This window comes from Pecten maximus, chromosome 10, assembly GCF_902652985.1.
Source record: "Pecten maximus chromosome 10, xPecMax1.1, whole genome shotgun sequence".
NCBI lineage: Eukaryota > Metazoa > Mollusca > Bivalvia > Pectinida > Pectinidae > Pecten > Pecten maximus.
This window is the reverse complement of record NC_047024.1, coordinates 39,585,484-39,597,633: the sequence shown is the minus strand read 5'-3', so window position 1 is coordinate 39,597,633 and position 12,150 is coordinate 39,585,484. Positions and strand designations below refer to the sequence as shown.

At 35.5% G+C, this 12,150-nt stretch overlaps 1 protein-coding gene across 1 annotated transcript; it reads left to right on the top strand.

Moving 5' to 3' along the window:
- Positions 1 to 432: 432 nt before the first annotated feature.
- On the top strand, positions 433 to 7,388 carry LOC117335364. Its single transcript, XM_033895315.1, has 5 exons — positions 433 to 698; positions 3,121 to 4,443; positions 4,669 to 5,019; positions 5,859 to 6,056; positions 6,810 to 7,388. Exons 1-5 carry the CDS (start codon positions 494 to 496, stop codon positions 7,070 to 7,072), a joined length of 2,340 nt encoding a protein of 779 aa, XP_033751206.1. The 5' UTR covers positions 433 to 493; the 3' UTR covers positions 7,073 to 7,388.
- Positions 7,389 to 12,150: the final 4,762 nt, after the last annotated feature.

Sequence of the window (12,150 nt, the reverse complement as noted above, 5' to 3'; positions counted from 1 at the left end):
TGACGCAATATGTTTTGTTATTTAATGCTACATTGAATGCATGTTCGTGTATCATGCACTTACGTCACACAGGTATGATGAAGAAGGAACAGCCTATTTGTTTAAACATTTACCTACCAAAATCACTGATAAGTCACGAACATTTTTATCCTCCCAACATGTAAAACTAAATAAAACTTAATACAATTCGCGTCAGCGGTGTCTTCTGAGTATATTGATTGTTTTAGCGGTAATGAGCCGTTTACAGGTGTCAATCATTTCCACGCTTTCTCGTCTGTCGTCCTGTGTCAGTTTCGCATGAACCGTCCAGAGGATTTATTAAGCCATCGGGTCTGATGTCAAGCACAAGTTCGGTATGAGATAACGTACAGCAGAAGGGTTAGTTTGTGATTCGAAACTGTGTGTTTTTGGCGTGCGTCTAAACTGCTCCAGACAGGAGTGTGGTTTAATCTATATTTCGTTTTCTTCTCGTTGGATCAAGACTCGATATAAAATGGCGATCGAGACTTTTTTGAATATTTTCTTGTGCTACTCCTCGCTGCAGTGTAACAGAATTCCATACTATTCTCCGAAGCATTATGTTGAGAGTTCGTTGGATGGAAACAGCATGCAGTATGTCTTCAAACAATGCAATGATACTGTTAGTTTGCCAAAGGTGTACCTCAAAGATGTATGTCGCTGTATTCCTGAAAAGTATTGTAAGTATTTATTAACATTAGATACATTATTATATATCTTGTGTTCTATAAGTTATTTAAAACTTCCCTCCTCATCAGTCAACCTGTTCGCGTCATATAAGTATTGTAACCACTTTCCTCTCTTATGTTCGAAGTGCTTGAATAATTCAATGTAGAATTGAATGTATTTCTATTAGAATACAGTTTTTTTTTGTTAATCTTGAGAAGATTTAATACAGTTGCTGACGAGCCATTAGATCCGTTTATTTCAATCCAAATTTACTTCCGATAAGTGGAATGCATTTTGATAGCAGAAAAACATAGGACAACTGATGACGAGGAGTTTAATATGAATGTCTCAATAGTTTGTCAGATACCAGTTAGATAACATTGACGGCGGGGAGGGAATAATAGATGTCTAGGTCGCTGATAAGATGGCGAGAGGAGGGAATAATTACTGTCTAGATCGCTGGTCAGACGGCGGGGAGGGAATGATAAATGTCTAGAGCGTTTGTCAGTCAGACGGCGCGAGGGAATAATAGCTGTCTTGAGCGCTGGTCAGACGGCGGGGAGGGAAGAATAAATGTCTAGATCGCTGGTCAGACGGCGGGGAGGGAATGATACATGTCTAGATCGCTGGTCAGACGGCGGGGAGGGAATGATAAATGTCTAGAGCGTTTGTCAGTCAGACGGCGCGAGGGAATAATAGCTGTCTTGAGCGCTGGTCAGACGGCGGGGAGGGACGAATAAATGTCTAGATCGCTGGTCAGACGGCGCACAGGAAATAATAAATGTATAGATCATTGGTCAGACGTCGGGGAGGGAATAATAATTATCTATAACGCTGGTCAGATAACACATTGGTCAGAATGTAGTGGATAGCGGGAGGGAACATGAATTCTTTATAAGAAGGCAAGTGTTATAGCTTTGCAGCAGAGAATAACATTCAAGGTCGTTAACTAAGTATTAAGATTTATAATACCATATGCGGAATTATTGATTGTTCAGAAGTCATGAATCATACCCAACAGGTTATACTATGGCACGTTATAGTGTAGTGAATGCCATTTATACTAATCTTAATCAATTGGTCACGTCTTAAATGACATGATTTTATTCTCCTGACGAGTTATCAATGTCGATGGTAATTTGTACCAATATTGATTGATTTATTGAAAGTGACACTGAAGATGAAACATTCATGATGACAAATCTGTCAAAGTTTGTGTTTATACCGCTACACATAGGCGATTGACCTCATTACACGAATGAAAATGCAGTCCAACTGAATGATTGATCACATTCGTCCTTTCAATACGTTCGTGCTTTCTCATTTTGAGAACCAGAAACTAACTAGATTTTATTTAGATTTTTATGGCGGATGTATACGATGAATCAGAAAACCCTAACATTCCCGGAAGACAGGTCCTTTCCGGCCTTATAGATTTCCAATTGTCCCAGTTGCGCTCGGTTTATTGGTTTTTAAGTTAGACACTGGTTTCACCGACAGTTCATTGTTCTCATTTTGGAAACTAATGACACGTGATAATTTATTTGATAGAATCGTTTACCTGTGAATATTATTTTAATGTAACATTTAACCTATTTTTAACCTTGAATGATATTTTCATGAACAAAACCAAGTGTTATAAATTGATGGCGTTTGGTAACGTAACATTTTTGACAAGCGAACAAATTGTTTATGTCACGATAGGTTGTTTGTTGTGATGTATTACTCGTAATAGTTAAGGTCATTTGGAAGCGATGTCCAGAATTAAAAGTAGTGTTTATGCTCTTTTCAAGTATAAAATCAAAATTGCGCGCATCCTTTATTCTTCAAAATTTTGATAAATCTGCGGAAAATAAAGCATCGAAAACAAAAAACTTTTACAGTCTTTGTTGGAATTGAAGTTGTAAATAACCTGATATAGCGAAAATTACTAAAGGGACAACTTTAACTGTTCCTCTGATCAAATCTGTGTTAAACTCTGGTCAAAATATTTGTTTTCATAAAAATTTACAGATTGAATCAATGAAAAAAGACAAATTCAAGAACAGCATTTACTAGAACTTGAATTGAATGTCAGGTATTAGTTGATGCAGCAGTCAGAAGACTAGCTGTTAAAGTCATGTTGACTTATTGTAAAGACAACATAATAAATTTTCCAGGTGTCACGGGCGGAAGGATTCATTGCACTATTAGAGACAACAATATCGCAATCCCCGGAGTAAGATTCTTCAGATGCAAAACATTCGGCATTCCATGTGTTCGTGAACTTAGAAATCTTTCCCTTCGGGTAGGGATCCCCCTGTCCTACCCCCAAGATGATGAACGATTATGTTATATCAGTCCTTGCATTAAAAACTCCCGAAAATGATTAATGGGTAATTAATATGTCAAACAAACCGCTGTCATATAATTTGTGTTTGTTTTATTTTTCAGATTCGAATTTTATGTTCATCAAAGATGGAATAAGAAAAGGGCGATTTAATGGATTTAAGATGAATTGCACGCAGGTTTTCAATAATACTGAGGCGACCATGTCTCCTGGATCTGTACCCCAAACTGCAGTACCTAGTAAGATATCAACAGTTCTTGCACAACTTTTGCAACGAAGAGGGGTCAGCCCGCTCGAAATAGCCAGGATACAGGCAACTGGTTTATCAGAAGCCGAATTAGAGCAGTTGCAGGCTAGGAGAAAATTGTCAATGGCTGAAGTCGCATTTATGAGATCAAGAGGCGTACCTGTACCTCAGATTAATTCCTTTCAACTGAGGGGTCTTCTGCCATCAGAAATCAGGGCATTGCGAAATAACGGCCGTCTGCCCCCAGCTCCGCGTCATGTACCCGGTATGCTTACAGGGCCTTTGCAGAGGCCATTTTCGAGACCTATAACTCCTGGAAACCTTCCACGGGTTACACCCATTCGGCCTGTGCCTGGAATCATCCCTAATAGGTTTGGTAGAAGACTTCTTCCTCCGGGGATTGGTAGACAATCAATGCCAGGAAGTCTCCCTGTCGTCACTCCTATAGGACCCCTTAGAGTGAGGAACGTTCCGCGTGTCATTCCTTCAGCTGTCAGACCTCTCACCATATTCCAAGAACTTCAACTCCTCTCCCGTCAGGCAAACCCATTAAAGCTTATCCAACGCGTTCGTTCCCTCAGCATGGACAATCTAGAGAGTGTAGCAAAAGAAATGACCCCGGAGCAGTTTGTCGCTATGTGGAAGATTCTAACAGATGCCCAAAAACAACATCTTCTACCCAAGCTGACTCCACAGATGAGAGAACGTGTAACAGCATCCCAAGCGTCTCCAGAGAGTCTTCAAGTCAAAAATCTACTTACCCGTCGTCAGCTAATGCAGCTAACCCCTGAACAGCTTAGACGTCTTGGAGCAGTTCTTGCAGCTATAGATGGTGACAAGTCACAATTACCAGAAGGTCTTTTGCCTACTTCTAATGGTGATTCAACCATCGAAACAGGTATTCCCGTGATAAAACCTGGCCCTACTTCAGTTATTGGAACAAGTACAGGTTCCACTGATAATACAGTTTATAGCAGTGATGTGGCCACAGCAGCTGAAATAGGATCAGCGATGAACACTGAAGATACAGGGCTTGGCGGTGAGGAAACAGTTCCGTCCACCGGTACAGGTACGTTGACACCTGTTGACAAAGATATTGGGGCGGAGAAGATGATCCTTTATGATGTTGTTTCTACAGATGCGGGGGAATCACAGAATGATAAAGACAACATAGTCGAAGGTAAAAATTTTGAAGTAGAAAACTGTAAAACGCCTTTTGATAAGAAAGAAGATTTATCAGAAATTCCTCTTGTAAGCTGAAATGTTATATGAAAGTTGCAGATATAGTCACTTTGGCAAATGTAGTGAAACTGAAAATGAATCTGCTAAAAAGAAATGCGCCGGTGTCACGTTTTTTTTCTTTGTAACCACCGATTTAATTATCTTTCAATTTTTATCGTAACAGTTGGAATATCTCCCATTGACACATCTGGAATTGTCATTGATACTGGAAACCAGAACGTACCTGATCCTCCGGCACCCGATTTGCAGCTCACTTCCGGTAACCTCGTTATCGATAATACAGTGCTCAATTCACCTTTCCCACCAAGTACTGGAGGGAGCATGACGGGAACTTCTGGATCTGTTTCCACAAACACTGCCACAACTGGGGAAACAGGAAGTGATTATGCTCCGGATACCTCGACCAACACAGGAAATGAATATGTTCCTGACACCTCAACCAACACCGGAAGTGACACAAATGTTATAAATCCCAACTATAAAATTATCAAAGATTCCGAATTTTTGCCAGCAGGTACTTACTTATCTGAATTAATATCTGTTATCGGTTGAGAAATAATATTATTGGCCGAATTTAGATATTGTTATGAATTTTAAGGTTAAAAGAATTTTAAGGTCGAGTTAATCATAAATAACAGCGTTTCTGATTTGAATATACTGATCACATGGTTTAATGACGTACATTGCTAAGCATAACAACGTTTCTGATTAGTTTATACTGATACATTGCTTATATAAACCAAATAATTTCAGAAACAACAAGGCACAAGCATGAGCATGATCTCTGATGTGCAAACATAAAATGTATAAATATTTATGATATAACATGAGTGTAATATTGAATTTCTTAAACGAGTTCAATAGTTCGATCGAGTGGTATATAAAAGCATTGAACGAGTTTAGTTCAATGTACCAAAGGCAAGAGAGATTGTATCTATTAATTGTAAAATGAGTTATGAAAATGTAAATGAAAAACCTAAAATTCACCTGTAAGACATGCAGTTATGTGTCAATATAGAAAAAAAAGAAGAAGTATAACACTCGTGATAGGGAGCCTGTGTTAATATACCAAAACATTTATTACACTAATGAAGGGAACCTTGGTCAATACAACACAACTTGTATGATACTCGGGATAGACAGGCTGTATTATATATTTCTTCAACGATACGACAACTCAAATCCTGGACATAAAGTCAAATTCGTTAACACTATTTTTCTGTATTGGTTGGAATTCAGATTTTAACATTTTTTTTCCTTGCACTGCGGTATATTATCTCATCTTTAATATCTCATTGACGAGCATCTATATTTGCTTGTTTATTTTCAAACAAAAACTTTTTTTCGTTGCAGATTCTTGCCTTGAGTGTCAAAATGCAGACACAACAGTTGCTTGCTACCGACCGCATCCCACCAGTTGTAATATGTTCATACAGTGCGTCACGGATCACGCCAGGACTCTTCGTCCACAGGCAATGGAATGTTATCCGTTCACGTTCTGGGATCAAAAGTTGCAGAATTGTGTAGGAAATAGTGCAGTGTGCACAACACGTAAGGGCTTTAATCATTTTGTTTGAATGTTAAAACAGACATAAGTAACCTTCAACAGGAAGGATACAAATAATGCATAAATAGACACAGATATCAACATATATCCACGATAGCTTCGATAGATCATAACGCAAGAATCGGGGTATAACGTTCATTTATTGAATGAAGTAACTGAACTAGCGCACTTATAGATGTGTGTAAGGATAATTATAATTTCTGCATACACGTATATATAATATCAAGATTTCCGTCTTTTTTCTCTTCTCACTTTTATATTTTTATAGATGGTTGGTTTAATATTCTGTTTGTAATTCTTTGCTTAGATATCGATGAGATCTTGCTGATATAAAGTTGTTTAATTTCACGAGGGTTTTGTCTGCTCGGTTGTCCTGATGACACTCAGTTTAAAGCAAAGCCAGATCAACGTTTTCTCTGAAGATTAACACTTATATCATGATAATTGATCAAACATTTGCTAGGATTTTGGTTTAGCGTTGCCTTCAAGGACCAGGAACAAAAAAAGAGACCTCGCTAACATTCGAAACTACTGTATGCAATTATCTGTTTATAACAAAAAATATAAATGACAATATTGAATAATATATTAAACTTGTAACTGTTGAATAGGACGTTTGTACTACAAAATTACTTATATAGCTAGAAGTCACAATATGAAATACCATATTATATAATATTCAAATATCGATTCATTGTCCATTCACAATAAATGAACAAAATATTTCATGATTTCAGCGGGAGTTTTAGAGACCCTCCCAAAGGAGCCAGTAATTGAGGCCCCAGTGGAGTATGACAGCAATCCACCCGTGACGACTACCACGCCCTCTACCGTGGATGCCACCGATCCACCACCGGATTACGCACCATTCGAACGAGTACATGCTACTGTAGAAATGAGTCTGTACCCTCAGCCTCCCTCCGGATCTGGACTTATTCTCCCGGATGCTGTTCCTTCCAACCTAGGTTTCCCGGATATCCATTCAGGTCTACAATCATAAAAGCAACTCTGTAAAGCACAACGCTTCTTATTCACGTGTACAAAGCTCATTATTCACACATGCTCATTAATGATTAATGTAATGTTAGAGTTATCTCACCATAGGTATAAAGTTTTACGTTAATTCTGCCTTCTATATTGTAATATTTAACCCTTACGGGCCAGGTAATATGCTGATTTAGTCATTATTAATATATATTGTTTACATCTGATTACATTTCACTGGAAATTATCTTATAAACTAACTTAAACTGAACTGCAATAATGTGTGTGCTCTTTGTTTTGCATATATTAATTAAATTTTGACTCAAATTGTACTGCTTCGCTCTCTGTTGTTATTGACAATGCTTTTGCCGCTTTTGAGACGGATCTAATACGATGGCCACGCCCACATGCTCCGTTACATAGTGTTTTCACGCATCACAATAAAAACATTAAGTGGATTATGTTCATTAATACATTAACAAAGTGGAAACAGCTCTCAATCAAACTTGTATGTTTATGTATTTGACGTAATTATTTACCTGAAGTTATTTTAATTTGTTTATCGATGCAGTTAATTTATTTTCGGAGTATAACTGCTTTAATATGCAAAATATATCTTTAAATAGCATCATATTTTCACTTAAAAATGAATTTGTTAATTACAACATTTTGATTCTAGGGAGAGGAGGGTTCATTGAAACCATGAACGGTAAATATATATCTTAAAGTATTTTTTTGTCAGAAACAGAATACGTATCTTAATTCCTATACATTTCACTAGAGTGACACATTTTCAGACACAAGGATACCATATAGTTCTAAATCGTTGATTAAGACAAAATATGAAAAAAGGAGGGGGGTTTCGAAGAATGAAGTATGGATATTTAATTATGACAATCATATATATATATTGTACGATATAAAGCTTGTACCTTTCATTTCACGTTTAATCCTGGAAATTCCATCGTCAACACTCCCGGTTCTCTTTTGAGGAAGTGGCATAAATTTGACCTAGATTTACATGATGGTGTCGACGATGAAGCAAAAGGCTTTTAATTTCTTTTCCTTTCAAAGCAAATTGACATATTTTTTTCCTTGTTTTCCCCGAGTTTCCGTCTTTACATAAAGTACAGTTGGTAATATTCACTGGGGTTTTAATTTTGCTTAATTCGCGGTTATTCAGTAAAGCACGAAAACATATACCCGACGAATATTTATATTAACAAGGCTATTTTTCATGAAATTTAATACCAGCAATGTGTTCTGAATGGGACAAACGCGAAATGTTAGCTGAGTACTAAAGGTCTGGAAATCCAGACAGGTTGCTAAGGTTATATAAAAAAAACTTGTCCTTACAAATACTGGAATATTTTGTAATAGATATTTTCAAAAAATGTGAATTCTAAAAAAAAAAAAATACACAGAATAATTCTTTTAGATATAAATTATTGTAATATTTGCAGCGACCGCTGAAATTCTGTTATGTATGTAATGTGGGAAAATATCAACAGAATTATAACATTTGTACGGTAACCCTTTAAAAAGGTACAGAAATAATAAGACCAGGTGTTCCCGGTTCGTAAGCGTCCTCTGCTTCATCAAGGACACCCCCTTACCGATCCAGTTGCACCTCAGAATTTTGCTATGCATACAGTTTACGATGAAATTTTGAAAATGTATACAATGTACGGCAAAATTTTAGAATGTAAACAGTATACGGCGAGATTTTGCAATTTATATATTGTACGCCGAAATTTAATAATGTATAAAATTTACGGCGAATGATGGAAATCTAGAAGGGAAGCTGATAAAAATGGACCTAAAGAAGATATTTGTTACTAACGGACGTCGACTAGCAGATATAAACCTTGTTTCATCAGCATAACCCCCACCAAACAACACTGCCCTCGCACATCCCGTCTTATCATTAATTATGATATCAAAGATAAAAAGATCACCTTTCTGAAGTGATAACAGATGTAGCCTTGACAATTAGGCATTAATGTTTGGATTAGTCCATGACTTAGTGATCCACAGACCGTTGAAACATTATTAACCCCAAAACACATTATTCACCGCCCCCCATCCCCCAAACCCTGACACATCAATATTCTGATTACGTAAAGTTAATCAATTTCAGGGCGACAATTGCTAATTATAGCCCAATTCCTTGAATATTGATGAGACATGGTAGGGACACCATACTGATGATCCGTCAATTGTTTCTTAAGTGACTACACTTTTGTTTCTGAAAAGACACAACAATGCAATTGTTTCGCATTTTGGGGATTTTTGTATCCATACATACATTGTTTCCGAAACATGTGTGATAAAAAAATGATATGTGGAATAAAAATCAAATCAAATCACTTATGCATATATGTATTAAACTAGGTACAGTCAAACCTGTCATGAAGGACCTACCAAGGTAGACAATGAAAACGTCTTATGACAGGTGATTCTCAATCAAGGTTTAGGTAACAAGCATATAGAATGATATTGGGAAGGGAAATATGGTCTCATATGAGAGTTATCTCTGAATTCAGAGGTAACAGAATTCCAAAAGGGGCGTCAGAAAAAAAATCAAACAAATCCTAAAAATAAATTCAGAAGGACATCAGAAAAATCACACACATCCTAAACAGAAATTTAGGTGAGACGTCAGAATAGGTAAATTAATCCTAAACAGAAATTAAAAAAAAATCACACACATTCTAAAGAGAAATTGAGAGGGAACATCAAAGAAAGCAAACACACTCTAAAGAGAAATGTAGAGGAAGCGTTCGAAAAATCAAACACAGGCTAAAAAGAAATTTAAAGGGAGCGACCGAAAAATCTAACTCATCCTAATAAAAAAACTTAGGTGGGACGTCCAAAAAATCAAACACATTCTAAACAGAAATTAAGGTGGGACGTAAGGAAAACACATTCTAAACAATCAGAAAAAGCTAAACACATTCTCAACAGAAATTTCGGTGGGACGTAAGGAAAACACATTCTAAACAATCAGAAAAAACTAAACACATTCTAAACAGAAATTAAGAGAGGGTCTTATCTCTGAAATAAATAATTTTGTGATAATTTTGGCATCATTAAAGAAATTTCAGCATATTTTATAACATGTTTCTTAAATGATATTGAATCATATAAACGTTACACAATTTTTTGTAAACTATTTCAATGAATGGTTAAAATGGCTATTTCTTCGTTATTTTGGCTTTTCTTACCCCAGATAGCAACTTTAGGAGAATGATGATTAGATGACGTGCTTTAGAGTATATGATTTAAAACAAGAAAATATGGCACTTGTATATATTTGATTAACATTGTTATAATTATAATTTATTCTTCACTGAATATAATAAACATACGAGAGTTAATTGATATGGTGTGAGCCTCGTATTGAAGGAGGTACTCAATGATGTTCTTTTGAAGTCCTACCATTCTCTGATTATATAGGGCCGTGTACCTAATGACTGGTCTCATTTGTTTATATCGACAAGGTAGCACTCTAAAGTAAACAAGAAAAGAGGCTTTTGCAAAATGGACAAAATCGGTTAGGGTTAGGGCTAGAGTTAGGGTAAAAGAGTATGTCATTGCCATGGCTGCCATTCACGATTGTGGCTTTACATTGATTGAGCATCCGCCCTATTCACCTAATCTCGCTCAATCAGACTTCCATCTATTAAAAACAAAAAAACAGCTTTTTCAGGCACCCTAACCCTAACCCTTACATGCTATGGATGACTTTTTGAACAGCCAAGAAAATGAGTTCTATAAAAGTGGCATTGAGGTCCTTAAACACAACTGGCAAAAGTGTGTAGATACTGAAGGGGATTATGTTGAAAAACAATACAATATGTCCGGCGAAATTCAAATCCTTCAATATGAGGCTCACAACTTATCAACCAGCCCTCGTATATCCATAAAAATGTGTTTCAACGAAGAAAAAGAAAAATACAAAACACAAATTAATTGACTGCAGACAATTGACCAATAAGAACAAATGAAAAGAACAATAACTAAGTAAATGCATTGTCAGCGTTGTCAAAGTTTTCCTCAGGTACCGTCCAATAATTTATTAGTTTTTTTTCACTTATGTTGTGCGATCGTAACCATAACAAGTATGAGACAATGTCATGAAATACATATCTTTTTACAGAGAAGATATTAGATATCATATCTTTATTATTGTTTTTCGACGGTTAGGTTGCAGTAGATTTATACTTTATTTTGTATTATAAAAACCGCAGTCAATTCTCTGTCAGATCTATATAATAGTTTAAAATAGTTTTTTATATAATAGAATAGAGTCAATCCACTCTCAGATTTATATAGTAGTTACAAAATAGTTATCATGTAATAGAATACAGTTAATCCACTGTGAGATTTATAAAGTAAGTACAATTGTAGTTATGTAATATAATAGAATAGAGTCAATCCACTCTCAGATTTATATAGTAGCTACAAAATAGTTATCATGTAATAGAATACAGTTAATCCACTGTGAGATTTATAAAGTAAGTACAATTGTAGTTATGTAATATAATAGAATAGAGTCAATCCACTCTCAGATTTATATAGTAGTTACAAAATAGTTATCATGTAATAGAATACAGTTAATCCACTGTGAGATTTATAAAGTAAGTACAATTGTAGTTATGTAATATAATAGAATAGAGTCAATCCACTCTCAGATTTATATAGTAGTTACAAAATAGTTATCATGTAATAGAATACAGTTAATCCACTGTGAGATTTATAAAGTAAGTACAATTGTAGTTATGTAATATAATAGACTAAGTTAATCTACTGGTGGATTTATATTATAGTGACAAAATAGTTATAATAAATTATAAATAGATTTATATAACTGGTACAATTTAATTAGAATATAACAAAATACAGTTTATCCACTGGTAGATTTGTATGAAAGTTACAAAGTAGTTATAATAAATTATAATACAGTTAATCTACTGGTAGATTTATATAGTAGTTGCAAACTAGTTATAATATAATAGAGAATATGTGATCCACTGTCAGAATTATAGAGTAGTTATAAAGTAGCTCTAATATGATAGAATAGAGTTAATC